Genomic DNA, 21,207 nt, shown 5'->3' on the forward strand with positions numbered 1-21,207 from the left:
AGGTTGTGCTTTTAAGCGAAAGTTAAAATAATAACATCAAAACATTCCATTATCTTAGCCCTTATGCCATTCTGTCAGAGCTGGATGCTTGGCATCTTTTTTGGCCAACAAGTTCGTTTATGTTTAGGGTAAGGTTCTGTGTTGTGAAGATTCTCTCTCGGCCACATTAGTTCCACAAACAAGACAAACAGATTTACCGGCAATGTCAGTAAACATATACTCAGCCTCCCACCGGTTTTGAAAGGCTCTGTTTTCAGAATCAACTTGTCTCTTAGCCATTGTTCGGATTTTACTAGCTTTGACTTGAAATTAGGGTTGTATACATCAACGGACACTTCATTGATCTGACGTAATTGACGCAGGAATGATCGCAGGTAGTCTCTCACTCGGTAAGGCAGCTGTTGCGCTGCATTATCAGATTTGTAGTCTATGTGTTATCAGCGCTTCATGTTTACAGTAGTATTATTGTAATGTTTCATTATTTTTATGATTTACCTGCAATTTTAAAGCCAGAATTAGGGAATGAATCTCATTTGTAACCTGGAAACAGCCTGTACTGCTTCTCTGTTGAATAGTCTTAACCCCCAAAACATCCAGGCATTAGTTCATTCCATAAGTGACTATGTACACAGTATTAACTTGTATTCTCACTGCTGGGCCATACAACACAGAGCATCTCCACACCTTCTCAGACAGCCTCTGCAGGGATGTCCTCCCTGATGATGAGAGGGGTCTAAGCATGTGGACATTTGGGATAATGTCACTGCAGAATTAGATGGTCAGCTGTACGACTTCAACCCTGTAATCAGACTCATCGCCTTTAGTTATGATAGCAAACATAAAGGTGTCACCTGCAAAATTCAGGATCTTCACAGACTGATCTCTGGAGCAGCAGTGATTTGTTTAGAGACTGAAGAAAAGGGGGAGAGCACAGAGCCTGGAGGAGCTCAGTGCTGAGGGTCAGCGTGTCTGATGTGTGCTGTAAGCAATACAGATGTCTTGCATTTGTAGAACATTTTCTTTGTGCTGCTGTTTATATGTGTTGTTGATGCTGCAGTCAGTAATTTTCCACTAGCAGTCTCACCTCTGCATTTTACAGGAAGACTGACCGACTGAGAGCAGGGTGTTTGTGTCACACGTCTCAGTGAGCGAAAACCACACAAGCATCAGGTCCTCAGCTCAGTCCCTCTGCTTCACTAGAAAAACCACAAACGGTATTTTTATCTAAAAGGGGGTGAGCAAGTGAGATGTTATTGACAGCATGAATTCATCTACTAACATTTCAAATTCAAAGCTAAAAGCAGCATGTCCAGGATATCAGTAATACCACTTATCAATATCAACAGTTTGGGTGCAATAATGTAGAATTTTGCACAGTTTAGTTAATATCTGCAAGATACTGGTCAGTAACATTATAGGGTCATGTTGCTGAATCTCATTGTTAAGCTTAAATGAATCTATGCATTTTTCAGGCAAATCTGAGCATCTTACTTGTGTTTGTTTGTGTGGAGTGGCATCCCATGCAGGTTGGTCTCTGCCTGTGCTCTATGCTTCCTGAGTTGGGCCACACCCCCTCCAGACCTCGAGACGAATTAGCAGTTGTTGGATAAATGAATAACAAAAGATAATAATACAAAAGTCTTTCTTGCTGTCTAACCTCTGATTACAGCATCAAAATTCTGATAAGTGGAAAATATGCTTAGTCTGTTGCTTCTCATTGGTCAGTGTGAAAGGCTGCGTCATTACTATAACGCCGGGCTCAGCACAGTGACAGCACCTGCGCTGCACTGTGGATCACAAGCCAGGCTGCAGACCATCAGCCCTGAAAGTTAAAACAGGACTTGTGTATGTGTCATGTGTTGTTTAATGAAACTTTACAGGACAGAACATAGTGGATTCACTTTCCTTTGCACTACCAGTCCAAAGTGTGGCCACAACTGCTTGTAATGCATCTGTCTCTATTTTCACTATGTTCTTAATGTTATCATAAATGGCTCCAAAGCAATTGAGTAAAGCATATCAAATATTGCAACTAAGAAGAAAAGTGTTCAACATCTAAAATTTTTCTCAAATTTTACACTCAGCCCACTTATGCTTGGATGACAGCGTTACAGACTCTTGGCATTCTTTCAACCAACTTCCAGATGTAGCCACATGCAATGCTTCTCCAACTGTACTGAAGGAGTTTCCACAAGTTCTAGGCGCCAGTTGGCTACCTTGCTCTGGTGCAGGGGAACACGCTGGATGGGATGTCAGACCATCGCAAAACGTATCAATTTAACTGTGTAAATATCCCTAACTGCTACCGCATTTCCAATCTGATTACAGTTTGATCTATACATTTAGAATCATATACTCCCAATATACTCTCCTCACTTTTTAATTTACTGCATGTCTCTGCAAGGGTGCAGTAGGGGCATGAGTACCCTGGCATATTTGGGGGGGGGGGGGAGCATTTCTACAGAGGCCTGTTATTATGTAAAATCACATGTAAAATTATGCAGAGGAGCCCAAGGTGACATTTGGTCGGGGGGCCCAGAATTTATAGCTATGCCTCTGTCACTGTGTTTTTTTTTGTTCTAGCCACCAACAACTCTGGGGTTGCTATATCGCCACCTGGTGGTGAAGACATCAGACAAAATATGTTTACCTGTAAAAGAACCAAGGGATTCTGAAATCCAAGTGTAGAGTTAGCAGGTTTAATTAATCATAAGCAGGGATGTCAGTCATGTAATCTGTGAGTTGCTGAATTAAACAGAAACATTTCTGAAACATTGCAGGGTTAGAAATATACCAAACTCCCAGTCCACATCCTGGGTGACAAAGGACAACTGGAGGTTGATGTGACAATCTGTCAGTGACATTCACAGCATTTTATATGAAACCAATACCACAAAAGTGGATCAAAATAATCTGAAACTATGTATGAATTTTAAAACTAAATACAACAATTCTGCCTGAGCTTTACTTTCCCATCACTGAACTAGAGCAGTGAATGATTTAAATGTTACTACAGGCATAATATCAATCATCTGCTTTCATTAACACTGCCTGGGATCCTTCCCTGAGGCTGGCTAATTGTCCCAGGGCCGTGCGTATCTAACGTTCCTCACACAGAGGTCTCTGCAATTACAGGGATCTGTCTGTTGGTGGGCTGGACTCCGGAGTGGGTGGGCCAATGTGCCCAGAACTTCTTCTGCCTCCTCTGCCTGCTCAATGGCCGACACCAGCATGGCTGGTTTCGACAGGCGCCCGTGCTGGCGCAGTCGTTCCGGGGAGAGCGCCAGCAGGAAAGCATGGGGGGTCAGTTCTTCCTACGTTGCCCGGGGAAATGAGGGCAGCCCTGCCGGGCACAGTGCTCCAGCTCAGCTGCGAACACTCCCAGACTTTCACCAGTGATCCGCTGCATCCCTGTGTCATGCTGCTCCCAGTTGTGACACTGTCGCTTGGGCAGGTGGGGGATGTTGGCTCCGTCAGGTCAATCCGGGGAGGCGAAGCGTTCAGGCTGCATCCCCATGTTATATGTATTCTGCTGTGTAGAGCTGGGACACAGTGTAGCATCGGGATCAACCGTGATGTTGGCAGAATAAATACAGGCAGGAGGCAGTAGAGCATGTCCACAAGGTGGCATTTATTACATCTAGGCCATTCATTCTGACAGCTGATACACAGCGCATGGGCCCAGCATGAGGACGCCCCCATTACCCACCAAACGCACAGCACATGGACCCAGCATGAGGTCTCGCCCATTACCCACCCCACACACAGCACATGGACCCAGCATGAGGTCTCCCCCATTACCCACCCCACACACAGCACATGGACCCAGCATGAGGTCTTGCCCATTACCCACCCCACACACAGCACATGGACCCAGCATGAGGTCTCGCCCATTACCCACCCCACACACAGCACATGGACCCAGCATGAGGTCTCGCCCATTACCCACCCCACACACAGCACATGGACCCAGCATGAGGTCTCCCCCATTACCCACCCCACACACAGCACATGGACCCAGCATGAGGTCGCCCACATTACCCACCCCACACACAGCACATGGACCCAGCATGAGGTCTCGCCCATTACCCACCCCACACACAGCACATGGACCCAGCATGAGGTCGCCCACATTACCCACCAAACGCACAGCACATGGACCCAGCATGAGGTCTCCCCCATTACCCACCCCACACACAGCACATGGACCCAGCATGAGGTCTCCCCCATTACCCACCCCACACACACCACTATTTAAAGCACTTATAGGTAATATTTAACACTACACATTACATTACATATGAGACAATGACACACCAATACATGAAAATTACAGGGAACTTTTTCTCTTACTTACTGGGTCCAACCTGCCACGCTGTCAGAGGTTGCCCAATCTACGGCTGACAGCGCGAGCCTGCCTGCATGCAGATGAGGAGCCACTTAGCTTCACCGTTTGAAGTGTAAGACACAAATTTAAATCAAAGTTAAATTAGCAATGAATGTAATGTATGCTTCAATAGAAATGTGTATCTTGTATGCTAATGGCAGTTCAACAATTAATAATAATTAAAAAATAACCGATACTTTATTAATCCCTGTGGGGAAATTGTCTTTATGCTTTATGATTACAAGCAGGGACACCTACTGTAGACCACTGAGCCACACGCTGCCTCAATTTGCGCATTTAATTGTAATGTTAGCCAAAGGAAGGCTAAAGTCGCTAGCTAAAGAATTTCAAAGACATGATTTATAGCATTCTAGATTTAAGAAAAAGGGAATTTCAATAAAGCTAGAGGCTATTGTAGACCACTAAACAGTTGACCATTTACATAAAGTTTATCCACCGTGATAACAGCCCAGGACCCCTCAGCGAAGATCTTTTCCTGATGAGAAACAGGGATCTATGGCGCTGGAGGATTTCTTTCGGGAACTGGTCATTGATGCTGTATTCGGTTCCTTTCAGTTCATTGCCTCGGCTCTTCACTAGTTCCTTCTGCTCAAAGTGTTCGACCTTGGAGACGATGGGTCTGGGATGCTTGCTTGTCGTTCTTCTTCCATCCTAGGCAGTGGACCCAGTGAAAAGTGATGGTATTCATGGTGTCCATTGGTTGTTTAAGCTGCTGCTGGAGGAACACTTTGATTGTAGCATTTTCTTCAGCACGGGGATGCCTGAAAATAGCATGTTGTCCCGCATACTGTGTGCCTGAACATCCAGAACAGATTCCTTCACCTGTTTCTTTCTATCAGAAAGTTTCTTCATTCCTTCAGAGAGGGATTGAAGGGAATCTTTGAGTCTTATTTTTCGCAGCAAGCGGTTCAGCCTGTTGCTGGCTGAATTCCAGGGATTCTCATAGTTTCTGGACATCCACCAGTGCCTAAACTGGATAATTTGTTATTAATAGCAGACAAGATATTGTTGAAATCTCTATCGGATGAGGAAGCCACTTTAGAGGAACACTCCGAACGGGTCCGCTTCATGCAGAGGGTTGTTGGGTTGGTTGTCTTCCCCATGATGATTTGCTGGAAACACTCGTCTACGTAGTCCTGCAGACTTCCCAGGGTACCTTCGTCCAGGATGAATTGGCTGTGATTATCACATCAATCAGGGAACGTATATTGCTAAGATGTCACGCACAGATGTCACGATAGCTCACACTCACATTCCCTCTTCTTCATTATTTTTCTGAACACACTCTACCCCGACTTGTCCCCCGCAACAAGATGTCACTCCCTGTAGCAAGTAAAGTCTTTCTTAGGAGAGAAGCAGACATCAGCCATGGGCAAAGCCATGGGCACCCAAAGTACGACAAATCAAAATGTTAGGAAATTTGGCAACACATGGTTACTCTTTTGGTAACAGTGACTTTGGTTTTATTTCGATAGATGTAAACTACATAATATGGTCTTGAAAACCTTGTTTTTTGTTCTAAAAACAAACTTTGTTTTACAGGATAAAAGTGCACAGCTGCTCAGATCAACCCCAGCTAAGCAGCACATGTGGGAATATTTTTCAAAATAACATGAGTCTTATGCAATTTACCCAAGTAATACAAGCCCTTTAGGTGACACACAAAGAATCAATTCCCATCAACACAGTGTCAGAACACATTCACAAAATGCATTTTGTCAAAGAAACAAGTTCATTGCGTGCAGCAAATGCACTTTGTGAGTGAAAGAAATGCATTTAGTAGAGGGGCGTAGTACCTTCCAATAACCAGGAGGTGGAGAGCCAACTTTGATTTTGGTAATCCCAATTGACTTTGGCACATATAGGAAAATATAATTTTCAAAATAACATGAGTCTGATGCAATTTACCCAAGTAATACAAGCTCTTTAGGTGACACTCAAAGAATCAATTCCCATCAACATAGTGTCAGAACACATATACTCCAAACAAGCAGAACAGACTGAGTGGTGAAAATGAAACCTGCATGAGATTGTCTAGTGTGTTCTTGGTATGAATGTGGCCATAATCATACAAGAAAAAAACTGAATCCATGCCTGAATGCTTGAAACACAAAAGAACTTTATTGAAACAGGAGTGTACAGGGAGCTGGGGGAGGCACTGAGGTGTGGGGCGTCACTGCACTTGCTGAGTACAGCCTGCCTACAGGTCCCTGTGTAGAAAAATAGAGGTTTTCAGTTAACATGGCATTCACTAGAGTTCAAGGACGACTACACTAATATTCAATATACCCCAGCTTTATCCATGCAAATCACCAAGACAAGCTTAAGCTACAGAATGGTAACAGAGATGGAACAGGACAAGGATTCACTATTGTGAACAGCATATCTTTACCTCAACCACTTTGACCAACTGGACCAGGTCAATTTTTTCATTCATTGGTCTGTTGACATCCTCTAGAACACGGAGTGACTCCACAGGCTGGGGGATCTCAAGTCCACTCTGCTCGGCATCCTCCCGTAAAGGCTCAACTGCGAGAAAGCATGGATTTGCCAAGTCAAGCATCTGAGCCTGAGGAACTGAGAGATGATCTACTAGTAGGATTTATGTCGATGGAATTTACCTCTGGATCGCTTTTTTCGTATCAGGCGCATGAAACGGTTGAAAATCTTTCTGAATGGGTTGACTGCTTTATGCTGTGGTGGTGTATTGCAGCTACTAGCTGGCAGTGTCTTTGGAGTGAAGCCCTAGGGTATTAGTTTAATATGCATCAGTTAAGCAAACCAATTCCATACATCCATCCATGCATCCATCCATCTTTTGTTACTGTAATTTTAAAGGAAGGGTAAGTACCAGTGACCTCAGCAGACCAGCTAGTCATCCACATCCCACCAGTTTGCAAGTGGACCAACCTTTCTGAAGAACTTGTGGCGACGGATATGTGATAGTGACGGGCGATCTCGTGGGTCGATTTGAAATATTTTTTCTATTAGTTTTCCAGCTTCAGAATGAAGGTTCTTAGGTAGAATAAATTTTGCTTCTTTTATGTTCTTCAACATTTCAGAGCGATCGTCGTGATCAAATGGGATTTCCCCAATCAGAAGCTGGTACCTGTAGTAAGAAAGGCAGCAAAGGTGTTTGAGGTCTTTCACATTTGACATAAAAATGCTGTGCTTCCAAAAGAGCAATTCCTTTCAGCTGTGTGCCAGTATTCATTTTTCTTTTCTCTTTCAAGAAGAAAAAAAAAACATATTTATGTATGCTAGACGCATGTCTTCTTAAAATGTTACGCAGATTTTATTAGCCATGCCGATCTTTGGCCGGGAGGGGGGTTGATAGGGTATACGTACATGACACAGCCCAGTGCCCAGACTTCTGCTTCGGTTCCATATCCCTCTCGCTTCCATACTTCTGGAGCCATATAGACGGGAGTACCACAGACTTCTCTACAACACACACAAATGGAAAACGTTAAGCGCACATGTGCTTTAGCTTGCTGTATAAACAAATTTGAAAGCTTAGCCAGGAATTCTGCAAAAAACACCTACTTGTCCCTCGGCTCCAGCTTGACCGCCAGTCCAAAATCCCCAATTTTCAGCTTCATTTGGTCACTGACAAATAAGTTTTCTGAAAGACAAACGAATTTGCATTAAGGATAGACTCAAATACTTTGCCAAACTGCAGACTTTACCAAACTGATAAATTAACACTACACAGAAATCCAGACGACCTACACTCGCAATGCCATGTGAAATGCCAGCATTATTATACAGAAAATTGAGTAAAGCGTGAGTGCATGTACACATACCCAACTTGATGTCCCTGTGGACGTAACCTTGCCGGTGGATGTATGTCAACCCCGAAATCAGCTGGTGAACATAGTAGCGCACTTCGGGCTCAGTCAGAGTCCCCCGAGCTTTTAAAATGTCACCGAGTGTCTGGGCAGGGAGAAACAGGGGCAGCCTGATCTATCACAAAGTCTTTGCCTTAGTAAGATGTCTACAAAAGTCAGGGACTCACCTGCCCACTGCACAACTCCATGAAAATGTACAGGAATTTATCATCTTCGAAAGAGTGGGAGAAGCCCACCACATTCTTGTGGCGCAGTGTTTTTAAAATCTGTACTTCTTCACAGACCTGAGTGAAATGTCAAACACACCATCTCATAAAGTAAAAGGGAAATGCAGATAAACTGAAAAGAGGGATGACATCAAGCACAATCCATACCACATACCTCCTCCACTCCCCAGGAATATAGCCGTATGACCTTAACAGCATAGGTGTCGCCAGTTTCAAGATCGGTCATCTTATAGCATTTGCCAGAAGCGCCCTAAAAAACATGTCCTCAATATGTTAACAATAAAAAACATTTCTGACTGACCCTTTTCAAGCATCTCCTCTCTGCAGAAAAAGATCAACTGCGATCACTTTCAACAACATTGTGGTGCACACCTGTCCCAAAAGCTCATCCCTGCTGTAGGACCTTAATGTCTTGGGATCTACCAGAATCTCAGGCACTTCCGATGCCATCTGAGCGCGGGAAGGTTCACTGACAGACATGATTTCACCAGAAGAGAAGCGCGATCCGTAACTAACCCGTGGAATACTCGAAATGGGTAGTGAGCGCTCGCGTTCTAAATGACGTGTACACTAGCGTCATCAGTCTTAGAACGCAGCCAAGGCAGCCACGCGATTCGAACTTCTTAGATGGATTACGTCACCACATTGAAAATTACATGGACGGAAAAAGAAGTGAACTTGCTAAGACAATGCAACTAAACACGGATAAAAACTTTTATTACAATCAACTTTATTGAAGAAAAAAAATGTGTACACCAAACATTCAGTTTCGCTAATGCAGTAACACATGCTCGGGAGTAAAGCCTTAGAGCAGAGGCCAGGCGGACCGCGGTCCGGGTCCGTACCCAGAAGCTGTCCCATACGGAGCTGGACCGAAAGTCAAAACAAAAGGTTATGATTTAGAACCTGACTGGGCGCTTTTATTTTGTCGGCGCAGCTTTTATAGTCTTTTCGGTAGCGGTTTAGCACTAGAACCGCCGTTTCCCACGCCAACGAACGTTAACCGCCAAGCAAGACGCAACTCGCCGTATGCAGCCCTGTCTTTGCGCTAATGTGCCATTAGTGTTAATAGCACCAGCGAAGCTACTGATGTTCCTTGTTCCTAACAGAGTGGCTTTTCTGTCCTAAAATCGTAAAGCTTTCAAACACAGCATGTTGTTTATTGGTGATTTCATGCTCGTCGAAGTTTCCGCTTTTTAACAACTGTATAAAGTAATGTTATTTATTATATAAATCAACTCGGGTGAAACAAATGTACGTTTCCAGGGTCGCCGAACCTCGTGTATCTGGCGTGAGACTCGCGCTTTCAGACTCACGCAGGAAATCTTACCGCAAATCTATATTATTTCATTATGAACCAAAAATGTTATACGTCAAAAATGTAATTACACGATTAGATACCTGAAAAAGTCAGGTATCGGTTACATTCAATGTTTATACAACTAATAGGCTACTAAAATATACCACATTAAATAGTTAGACCTTTGCTTCAAGAATTTTCTCTAACTGGATGTCTTTACATTTTAGTTGAATACCCCTGCCAAAGGCAGTTGGCTTAATACAATTTTAGTTTTTCTTTTTTTTTTTAGAATAGTAAACGGAAGATCGTACACGCTCTTGCTGCAAGGTGCTGCAGCCTAACGCATCGAAACAAACTATATTACACTAAAGACCGCACTATTCTGCGCGGTCGTGCTGTTAATATAGGCTATTGTACATTCTAAGCAATTGCCCAGGAAACAAAAAAAAACTAACCTTTTGTATGAAAGCAAACGTCCAACAACCGCTTTCTTTACTTCCGTCCCTCTTCCCTCTCTTTATTCCCTTTTCGTTTTTGAAATCCCGACTTGTGTCGGACACTGTTCACGTGTAGCATATATCTAGCCAGATAGCTAGCGTACTTTATACGTAGGTAAAGTCTAAGCCGTTACGTTTTCTGCTCCAACATTCGGGCTTGGTGAAGTAGGTTGATATCTTGTCTTCCTGAAGAAAGACGCCGAATCTAGACTAAGCCGATTTTCACCACGCAGGAGGGCTACATTGAGATCAGTCCCACTTTCAGCTGTTTACATTTATTTACATCCATGCACATTGTTGTAACGGAATGTAAAGTGCGGCACCTGACAGACAGGTGAAATGCGCACCAGAAACGATAGGTAAAAACTCATTTTATACACGTGGATAGGACAAGGTTACCTAAACTACGCTCCTTTGGAAACCATATATAAATTATCTCTATGGTATATATATATATGGGAATGATCTCAGTGTAGGAGACCCTCTTACGTGGTGAAAATCGTTTTAGTCCAGATTCGGGGCCTTTCTTCAGGAAGACAAGATATGAACCGAGTTCATTAAGCCCGAATGTTGCAGCAGCAAACTTAACGGCTTAGACATTACTTACTTATACAGTACGATATGCTTGTTAGCTAGCGGGCTAGATATTTGCCACACGTGAACAATGTCCGCCCCAATTCGGGATTTCAAAAACGAAAAGGGAATAAAGAGAAGGAAGAAGGGCGGAAGTAAATAAAGCGGTTGTTGGCCGTTTACTTAAAATTCTTGAAGCAAAGGTTCAGAAGATCAAAATGTCTAACTATTTAATGTGGTATATTTTAGTAGCCTATTAGTTGTATAAACATTGAATGTAACCGATACCTGACTTTTTCAGGTATCTAATCGTGTAATTACATTTTTGACGTATAACATTTTTGGTTCATAATGAAATAATATAGATTTGCGGTAAGATTTCCTGCGTGAGTCTGAAAGCGCGAGTCTCACGCCAGATACACGAGGTTCGGCGACCCTGGAAACGTACATTTGTTTCACCCGAGTTGATTTATATAATAAATAACATTACTTTATACAGTTGTTAAAAAGCGGAAACTTCGACGAGCATGAAATCACCAATAAACAACATGCTGTGTTTGAAAGCTTTACGATTTTAGGACAGAAAAGCCACTCTGTTAGGAACAAGGAACATCAGTAGCTTCGCTGGTGCTATTAACACTAATGGCACATTAGCGCAAAGACAGGGCTGCATACGGCGAGTTGCGTCTTGCTTGGCGGTTAACGTTCGTTGGCGTGGGAAACGGCGGTTCTAGTGCTAAACCGCTACCGAAAAGACTATAAAAGCTGCGCCGACAAAATAAAAGCGCCCAGTCAGGTTCTAAATCATAACCTTTTGTTTTGACTTTCGGTCCAGCTCCGTATGGGACAGCTTCTGGGTACGGACCCGGACCGCGGTCCGCCTGGCCTCTGCTCTAAGGCTTTACTCCCGAGCATGTGTTACTGCATTACCGAAACTGAATGTTTGGTGTACACATTTTTTTTCTTCAATAAAGTTGATTGTAATAAAAGTTTTTATCCGTGTTTAGTTGCATTGTCTTAGCAAGTTCACTTCTTTTTCCGTCCATGTAATTTTCAATGTGGTGACGTAATCCATCTAACAAGTTCGAATCGCGTGGCTGCCTTGGCTGCGTTCTAAGACTGATGACGCTAGTGTACACGTCATTTAGAACGCGAGCGCTCACTACCCATTTCGAGTATTCCACGGGTTAGTTACGGATCGCGCTTCTCTTCTGGTGAAATCATGTCTGTCAGTGAACCTTCCCGCGCTCAGATGGCATCGGAAGTGCCTGAGATTCTGGTAGATCCCAAGACATTAAGGTCCTACAGCAGGGATGAGCTTTTGGGACAGGTGTGCACCACAATGTTGTTGAAAGTGATCGCAGTTGATCTTTTTCTGCAGAGAGGAGATGCTTGAAAAGGGTCAGTCAGAAATGTTCTTTATTGTTAACATATTGAGGACATGTTTTTTAGGGCGCTTCTGGCAAATGCTATAAGATGACCGATCTTGAAACTGGCGACACCTATGCTGTTAAGGTCATACGGCTATATTCCTGGGGAGTGGAGGAGGTATGTGGTATGGATTGTGCTTGATGTCATCCCTCTTTTCAGTTTATCTGCATTTCCCTTTTACTTTATGAGATGGTGTGTTTGACATTTCACTCAGGTCTGTGAAGAAGTACAGATTTTAAAAACACTGCGCCACAAGAATGTGGTGGGCTTCTCCCACTCTTTCGAAGATGATAAGTTCCTGTACATTTTCATGGAGTTGTGCAGTGGGCAGGTGAGTCCCTGACTTTTGTAGACATCTTACTAAGGCAAAGACTTTGTGATAGATCAGGCTGCCCCTGTTTCTCCCTGCCCAGACACTCGGTGACATTTTAAAAGCTCGGGGGACTCTGACTGAGCCCGAAGTGCGCTACTATGTTCACCAGCTGATTTCGGGGTTGACATACATCCACCGGCAAGGTTACGTCCACAGGGACATCAAGTTGGGTATGTGTACATGCACTCACGCTTTACTCAATTTTCTGTATAATAATGCTGGCATTTCACATGGCATTGCGAGTGTAGGTCGTCTGGATTTCTGTGTAGTGTTAATTTATCAATTTGGTAAAGTCTGCAGTTTGGCAAAGTATTTGAGTCTATCCTTAATGCAAATTCGTTTGTCTTTCAGAAAACTTATTTGTCAGTGACCAAATGAAGCTGAAAATTGGGGATTTTGGACTGGCGGTCAAGCTGGAGCCGAGGGACAAGTAGGTGTTTTTTGCAGAATTCCTGGCTAAGCTTTCAAATTTGTTTATACAGCAAGCTAAAGCACATGTGCGCTTAACGTTTTCCATTTGTGTGTGTTGTAGAGAAGTCTGTGGTACTCCCGTCTATATGGCTCCAGAAGTATGGAAGCGAGAAGGATATGGAACCGAAGCAGAAGTCTGGGCACTGGGCTGTGTCATGTACGTATACCCTATCCAACCCCCCTCCCGGCCAAAGATCGGCATGGCTAATAAAATCTGCGTAACATTTTAAGAAGACATGCGTCTAGCATACATAAATATGTTTTTTTTTTCTTCTTGAAAGAGAAAAGAAAAATGAATACTGGCACACAGCTGAAAGGAATTGCTCTTTTGGAAGCACAGCATTTTTATGTCAAATGTGAAAGACCTCAAACACCTTTGCTGCCTTTCTTACTACAGGTACCAGCTTCTGATTGGGGAAATCCCATTTGATCACGACGATCGCTCTGAAATGTTGAAGAACATAAAAGAAGCAAAATTTATTCTACCTAAGAACCTTCATTCTGAGGCTGGAAAACTAATAGAAAAAATATTTCAAATCGACCCACGAGATCGCCCGTCACTATCACATATCCGTCGCCACAAGTTCTTCAGAAAGGTTGGTCCACTTGCAAACTGGTGGGATGTGGATGACTAGCTGGTCTGCTGAGGTCACTGGTACTTACCCTTCCTTTAAAATTACAGTAACAAAAGATGGATGGATGCATGGATGGATGTATGGAATTGGTTTGCTTAACTGATGCATATTAAACTAATACCTTAGGGCTTCACTCCAAAGACACTGCCAGCTAGTAGCTGCAATACACCACCACAGCATAAAGCAGTCAACCCATTCAGAAAGATTTTCAACCGTTTCATGCGCCTGATACGAAAAAAGCGATCCAGAGGTAAATTCCATCGACATAAATCCTACTAGTAGATCATCTCTCAGTTCCTCAGGCTCAGATGCTTGACTTGGCAAATCCATGCTTTCTCGCAGTTGAGCCTTTACGGGAGGATGCCGAGCAGAGTGGACTTGAGATCCCCCAGCCTGTGGAGTCACTCCGTGTTCTAGAGGATGTCAACAGACCAATGAATGAAAAAATTGACCTGGTCCAGTTGGTCAAAGTGGTTGAGGTAAAGATATGCTGTTCACAATAGTGAATCCTTGTCCTGTTCCATCTCTGTTACCATTCTGTAGCTTAAGCTTGTCTTGGTGATTTGCATGGATAAAGCTGGGGTATATTGAATATTAGTGTAGTCGTCCTTGAACTCTAGTGAATGCCATGTTAACTGAAAACCTCTATTTTTCTACACAGGGACCTGTAGGCAGGCTGTACTCAGCAAGTGCAGTGACGCCCCACACCTCAGTGCCTCCCCCAGCTCCCTGTACACTCCTGTTTCAATAAAGTTCTTTTGTGTTTCAAGCATTCAGGCATGGATTCAGTTTTTTTCTTGTACGATTATGGCCACATTCATACCAAGAACACACTAGACAATCTCATGCAGATTTCATTTTCACCACTCAGTCTGTTCTGCTTAATTGTTTGGAGTATATGTGTTCTGACACTATGTTGATGGGAATTGATTCTTTGAGTGTCACCTAAAGAGCTTGTATTACTTGGGTAAATTGCATCAGACTCATGTTATTTTGAAAATTATATTTTCCTATATGTGCCAAAGTCAATTGGGATTACCAAAATCAAAGTTGGCTCTCCACCTCCTGGTTATTGGAAGGTACTACGCCCCTCTACTAAATGCATTTCTTTCACTCACAAAGTGCATTTCCTGCACGCAATGAACTTGTTTCTTTGACAAAATGCATTTTGTGAATGTGTTCTGACACTATGTTGATGGGAATTGATTCTTTGTGTGTCACCTAAAGAGCTTGTATTACTTGGGTAAATTGCATAAGACTCATGTTATTTTGAAAAATATTCCCACATGTGCTGCTTAGCTGGGGTTGATCTGAGCAGCTGTGCACTTTTATCCTGTAAAACAAAGTTTGTTTTTAGAACTAAAAACAAGGTTTTCAAGACCATATTATGTAGTTTACATCTATCGAAATAAAACCAAAGTCACTGTTACCAAAAGAGTAACCATGTGTTGCCAAATTTCCTAACATTTTGATTTGTCGTACTTTGGGTGCCCATGGCTTTGCCCATGGCTGATGTCTGCTTCTCTCCTAAGAAAGACTTTACTTGCTACAGGGAGTGACATCTTGTTGCGGGGGACAAGTCGGGGTAGAGTGTGTTCAGAAAAATAATGAAGAAGAGGGAATGTGAGTGTGAGCTATCGTGACATCTGTGCGTGACATCTTAGCAATATACGTTCCCTGATTGATGTGATAATCACAGCCAATTCATCCTGGACGAAGGTACCCTGGGAAGTCTGCAGGACTACGTAGACGAGTGTTTCCAGCGAATCATCATGGGGAAGACAACCAACCCAACAACCCTCTGCATGAAGCGGACCTGTTCGGAGTGTTCCTCTAAAGTGGCTTCCTCATCCGATAGAGATTTCAACAATATCTTGTCTGCTATTAATAACAAATTATCCAGTTTAGGCACTGGTGGATGTCCAGAAACTATGAGAATCCCTGGAATTCAGCCAGCAACAGGCTGAACCGCTTGCTGCGAGAAATAAGACTCAAAGATTCCCTTCAATCCCTCTCTGAAGGAATGAAGAAACTTTCTGATAGAAAGAAACAGGTGGAGGAATCTGTTCTGGATGTTCAGGCACACAGTATGCGGGACAACATGCTATTTTCAGGCATCCCAGAGCGTGCTGAAGAAAATGCTACAATCAAAGTGTTCCTCCAGCAGCAGCTTAAACAACCAATGGACACCATGAATACCATCACTTTTCACTGGGTCCACTGCCTAGGATGGAAGAAGAACGACAAGCAAGCATCCCAGACCCATCGTCTCCAAGGTCGAACACTTTGAGCAGAAGGAACTAGTGAAGAGCCGAGGCAATGAACTGAAAGGAACCGAATACAGCATCAATGACCAGTTCCCGAAAGAAATCCTCCAGCGCCATAGATCCCTGTTTCTCATCAGGAAAAGATCTTCGCTGAGGGGTCCAGGGCTGTTATCACGGTGGATAAACTTTATGTAAATGGTCAACTGTTTAGTGGTCTGGGAAACACCCTCTAGCTTTATTGAAATTCCCTTTTTCTTAAATCTAGAATGCTATAAATCATGTCTTTGAACTTCTTTAGCTAGCGACTTTAGCCTTCCTTTGGCTAACATTACAATTAAATGCGCAAATTGAGGCAGCGTGTGGCTCAGTGGTCTACAGTAGGTGTCCCTGCTTGTAATCATAAAGCATAAAGACAATTTCCCCACAGGGATTAATAAAGTATCGGTTATTTTTTAATTATTATTAATTGTTGAACTGCCATTAGCATACAAGATACACATTTCTATTGAAGCATACATTACATTCATTGCTAATTTAACTTTGATTTAAATTTGTGTCTTACACTTCAAACGGTGAAGCTAAGTGGCTCCTCATCTGCATGCAGGCAGGCTCGCGCTGTCAGCCATAGATTGGGCAACCTCTGATAGCGTGGCAGGTTGGACCCAGTAAGTAAGAGAAAAAGTTCCCTGTAATTTTCATGTATTGGTGTGTCATTGTCTCATATGTAATGTAATGTGTAGTGTTAAATATTACCTATAAGTGCTTTAAATAGTGGTGTGTGTGGGGTGGGTAATGGGGGAGACCTCATGCTGGGTCCATGTGCTGTGCGTTTGGTGGGTAATGTGGGCGACCTCATGCTGGGTCCATGTGCTGTGTGTGGGGTGGGTAATGTGGGCGACCTCATGCAGGGCCCATGTGCTGTGTGTGGGGTGGGTAATGGGGGAGACCTCATGCTGGGTCCATGTGCTGTGTGTGGGGTGGGTAATGGGCGAGACCTCATGCTGGGTCCATGTGCTGTGCGTTTGGTGGGTAATGTGGGCGACCTCATGCTGGGTCCATGTGCTGTGTGTGGGGTGGGTAATGGGCGAGACCTCATGCTGGGTCCATGTGCTGTGCGTTTGGTGGGTAATGGGGGAGACCTCATGCTGGGCCCATGCGCTGTGTATCAGCTGTCAGAATGAATGGCCTAGATATAATAAATGCCACCTTGTGGACATGCTCTACTGCCTCCTGCCTGTATTTATTCTGCCAACATCACGGTTGATCCCGATGCTACACTGTGTCCCAGCTTTACACAGCAGAATACATATGACATGGGGATGCAGCCTGAACACTTCGCCTCCCCGGATTGACCTGACGGAGCCAACATCCCCCACCTGCCCAAGCGACAGTGTCACAACTGGGAGCAGCATGACACAGGGATGCAGCGGATCACTGGTGAAAGTCTGGGAGTGTTCGCAGCTGAGCTGGAGCACTGTGCCCGGCAGGGCTGCCCTCACTTCCCCGGGCAACGTAGGAAGAACTGACCCCCCATGCTTTCCTGCTGGCGCTCTCCCCGGAACGACTGCGCCAGCACGGGCGCCTGTCGAAACCAGCCATGCTGGTGGCAGCCATTGAGCAGAGGAGGCAGAAGAAGTTCTGGGCACATTGGCCCACCCACTCCGGAGTCCAGCCCACCAACAGACAGATCCCTGTAATTGCAGAGACCTCTGTGTGAGGAACATTAGATACGCACGGCCCTGGGACAATTAGCCAGCCTCAGGGAAGGATCCCAGGCAGTGTTAATGAAAGCAGATGATTGATATTATGCCTGTAGTAACATTTAAATCATTCACTGCTCTAGTTCAGTGATGGGAAAGTAAAGCTCAGGCAGAATTGTTGTATTTAGTTTTAAAATTCATACATAGTTTCAGATTATTTTGATCCACTTTTGTGGTATTGGTTTCATATAAAATGCTGTGAATGTCACTGACAGATTGTCACATCAACCTCCAGTTGTCCTTTGTCACCCAGGATGTGGACTGGGAGTTTGGTATATTTCTAACCCTGCAATGTTTCAGAAATGTTTCTGTTTAATTCAGCAACTCACAGATTACATGACTGACATCCCTGCTTATGATTAATTAAACCTGCTAACTCTACACTTGGATTTCAGAATCCCTTGGTTCTTTTACAGGTAAACATATTTTGTCTGATGTCTTCACCACCAGGTGGCGATATAGCAACCCCAGAGTTGTTGGTGGCTAGAACAAAAAAAACACAGTAACAGAGGCATAGCTATAAATTCTGGGCCCCCCGACCAAATGTCACCTTGGGCTCCTCTGCATAATTTTACATGTGATTTTACATAATAACAGGCCTCTGTAGAAATGCTCCCCCCCCCCCAAATATGCCAGGGTACTCATGCCCCTACTGCAACCTTGCAGAGACATGCAGTAAATTAAAAAGTGAGGAGAGTATATTGGGAGTATATGATTCTAAATGTATAGATCAAACTGTAATCAGATTGGAAATGCGGTAGCAGTTAGGGATATTTACACAGTTAAATTGATACGTTTTGCGATGGTCTGACATCCCATCCAGCGTGTTCCCCTGCACCAGAGCAAGGTAGCCAACTGGCGCCTAGAACTTGTGGAAACTCCTTCAGTACAGTTGGAGAAGCATTGCATGTGGCTACATCTGGAAGTTGGTTGAAAGAATGCCAAGAGTCTGTAACGCTGTCATCCAAGCATAAGTGGGCTGAGTGTAAAATTTGAGAAAAATTTTAGATGTTGAACACTTTTCTTCTTAGTTGCAATATTTGATATGCTTTACTCAGTTGCTTTGGAGCCATTTATGATAACATTAAGAACATAGTGAAAATAGAGACAGATGCATTACAAGCAGTTGTGGCCACACTTTGGACTGGTAGTGCAAAGGAAAGTGAATCCACTATGTTCTGTCCTGTAAAGTTTCATTAAACAACACATGACACATACACAAGTCCTGTTTTAACTTTCAGGGCTGATGGTCTGCAGCCTGGCTTGTGATCCACAGTGCAGCGCAGGTGCTGTCACTGTACTGAGCCCGGCGTTATAGTAATGACGCAGCCTTTCACACTGACCAATAAGAAATAACCTTGAAAATGACTGTGCTCTGTGTGGTTCACCTCTTGGAAACATCTCACCACCAAGCAACAGACTAAACATATTTTCCACTTATCAGAATTTTGATGCTGTAATCAGAGGTTAGACAGCAAGAAAGACTTTTGTATTATTATCTTTTGTTATTAATTTATCCAACAACTGCTAATTCGTCTCGAGGTCTGGAGGAGGTGTGGCCCAACTCAGGAAGCATAGAGCACAGGCAGAGACCAACCTGCATGGGATGCCACTCCACACAAACAAACACAAGTAAGATGCTCAGATTTGCCTGAAAAATGCATAGATTCATTTAAGCTTAACAATGAGATTCAGCAACATGACCCTATAATGTTACTGACCAGTATCTTGCAGATATTAACTAAACTGTGCAAAATTCTACATTATTCTATATTATTGCACCCAAACTGTTGATATTGATAAGTGGTATTACTGATATCCTGGACATGCTGCTTTTAGCTTTGAATTTGAAATGTTAGTAGATGAATTTATGCTGTCAATAACATCTCACTTGCTCACCCCCTTTTAGATAAAAATACCGTTTGTGGTTTTTCTAGTGAAGCAGAGGGACTGAGCTGAGGACCTGATGCTTGTGTGGTTTTCGCTCACTGAGACGTGTGACACAAACACCCTGCTCTCAGTCGGTCAGTCTTCCTGTAAAATGCAGAGGTGAGACTGCTAGTGGAAAATTACTGACTGCAGCATCAACAACACATATAAACAGCAGCACAAAGAAAATGTTTACACACAGGACACTGGTAACATGCAACGTCAATGACCGGACTGGGGAAACAAACTGAAACATGGACTAAATACATTTAACTAATGACAGCAACAGGAAACAGCTGGTGAACATAGGGAATCCACATGGGGTGGATGAGGGGGCGTGGCACACGGGAGGATCGGACGAGCCGGGCATGACATGCTGGAAGATTCATGGATGGAATTATTCAGTGTGAAGAAAAAGAATGTGAATAAAACAAAAATGTGTCTTTATAAATGGGAGCCCTGGGATGTGTGGTGGTTAGAGATGTGGACTGTTTGCTTTTCCAAAGCTCTGTTGTGAAAGCTGTACATTCTATTCCATGTACAGGGTAGTGATATGTAGCAATCATGTTCTCCAGTCAAATGTCCAACTGTATAAATAATATTGGTGGCTTGTTTTGATAAAATATCTTAGGCTGAATACTTCAAAGCGTGACCTGGGTGAGGTAGAGAGGAAACAGGGTCTTACATGAAGCAGTTATTGTTCTCTCTGTGTGGTTTTTACTCTTTGCAAAGTGAGCCCAGCACAGTGCAGACAGTGGGTCAGTCTTCCTGTGCGGCATCTAACCAGTGGAAACATATCCAGCACTGCAGAGAAGCACTCAGCAGACAAACGAATGAAAATAGCTTACAGCTGTATGTCACTATTGGACAGGGGTGGACAAAGTACATGACTTCATTACTTGAGTTAAAGTATAGATACTCCTTGTCAAATAATATTCCAATTTCAAGTGAAAGTTTTTCATTAAAATTGTTACTTGAGTTAAGGTACCGGAGTACACGGATCTAAGAAGAGTTAAGCATTTAAAAGTACATTATGTTTTTAATGCAAAATATTTTTTCAGAATGTGAACACCCTACAAAATGCACTGACTGGCTTGTAGATCCTGTATATCTTGGAATTTGACAAAATGACTATAGAAACACAACTGACTCAACATAAGTACAGCCCTTGTCGTTTTCATCTTATTATTTGACACCCCCCACCCCACCCTCACAAATGAGCATGGCACTGTTCGTATGCAAGGATTTCAACTGCAGCCTCAGAGATACAGCATCAGTCCGCACTACCATCAAGAAGCTTGAAGCCTGGTTTTCAGCAGTAGACAAGTCTGGCCTTCCTGGCAGGTTCAAGGCATGGTTATACCAACATGGCATTTTGTAAAAAAAATACATAAATAAATAAATAGAAAGACCAACCCAGTTACACACCTCTAGCTTTATTACTGCCCAACAGCAGCTTGACTGACAGCGCAGGAGTAGTTTACT

The 21,207-nt window shown here is 43.4% G+C and overlaps 2 protein-coding genes across 2 annotated transcripts; one reads left to right on the plus strand and one right to left on the minus strand.

Annotated features, from left to right (window-relative positions):
• Nucleotides 1-6,507: 6,507 nt before the first annotated feature.
• On the minus strand, nt 6,508-9,176 carry LOC125750930 (serine/threonine-protein kinase PLK3-like). Its single transcript, XM_049029303.1, has 10 exons — nt 8,859-9,176; nt 8,641-8,736; nt 8,427-8,543; nt 8,215-8,344; nt 7,955-8,033; nt 7,757-7,852; nt 7,319-7,517; nt 7,030-7,153; nt 6,801-6,937; nt 6,508-6,618 (listed from the first exon to the last, which is right to left on the minus strand). Exons 1-10 carry the CDS (start codon nt 8,964-8,966, stop codon nt 6,529-6,531), a joined length of 1,176 nt encoding a protein of 391 aa, XP_048885260.1. The 5' UTR covers nt 8,967-9,176; the 3' UTR covers nt 6,508-6,528.
• Nucleotides 9,177-11,979: 2,803 nt separating this feature from the next.
• On the plus strand, nt 11,980-14,538 carry LOC125750809 (serine/threonine-protein kinase PLK3-like). Its single transcript, XM_049029081.1, has 10 exons — nt 11,980-12,186; nt 12,309-12,404; nt 12,502-12,618; nt 12,701-12,830; nt 13,012-13,090; nt 13,193-13,288; nt 13,529-13,727; nt 13,893-14,016; nt 14,109-14,245; nt 14,428-14,538. Exons 1-10 carry the CDS (start codon nt 12,079-12,081, stop codon nt 14,515-14,517), a joined length of 1,176 nt encoding a protein of 391 aa, XP_048885038.1. The 5' UTR covers nt 11,980-12,078; the 3' UTR covers nt 14,518-14,538.
• The last annotated feature ends 6,669 nt before the right edge of the window (nt 14,539-21,207 follow it).

The sequence above is a fragment of the Brienomyrus brachyistius genome, chromosome 10, assembly GCF_023856365.1.
Source record: "Brienomyrus brachyistius isolate T26 chromosome 10, BBRACH_0.4, whole genome shotgun sequence".
Lineage (NCBI taxonomy): Eukaryota > Metazoa > Chordata > Actinopteri > Osteoglossiformes > Mormyridae > Brienomyrus > Brienomyrus brachyistius.

Bases quoted from the DNA above. Each gene is read 5' to 3' on its own strand.
- LOC125750930 (XM_049029303.1), bottom strand. From the start codon at position 8,966: ATGTCTGTCAGTGAACCTTCCCGCGCTCAGATGGCATCGGAAGTGCCT. The intron at 8,737-8,858 runs GTGTGCACCACA...CATGTTTTTTAG, and splicing joins GGGATGAGCTTTTGGGACAG to GGCGCTTCTGGCAAATGCTA. The intron at 7,853-7,954 runs GTAGGTGTTTTT...TGTGTGTTGTAG, and splicing joins AAGCTGGAGCCGAGGGACAA to AGAAGTCTGTGGTACTCCCG.
- LOC125750809 (XM_049029081.1), top strand. From the start codon at position 12,079: ATGTCTGTCAGTGAACCTTCCCGCGCTCAGATGGCATCGGAAGTGCCT. The intron at 12,187-12,308 runs GTGTGCACCACA...CATGTTTTTTAG, and splicing joins GGGATGAGCTTTTGGGACAG to GGCGCTTCTGGCAAATGCTA. The intron at 12,405-12,501 runs GTATGTGGTATG...CATTTCACTCAG, and splicing joins ATTCCTGGGGAGTGGAGGAG to GTCTGTGAAGAAGTACAGAT.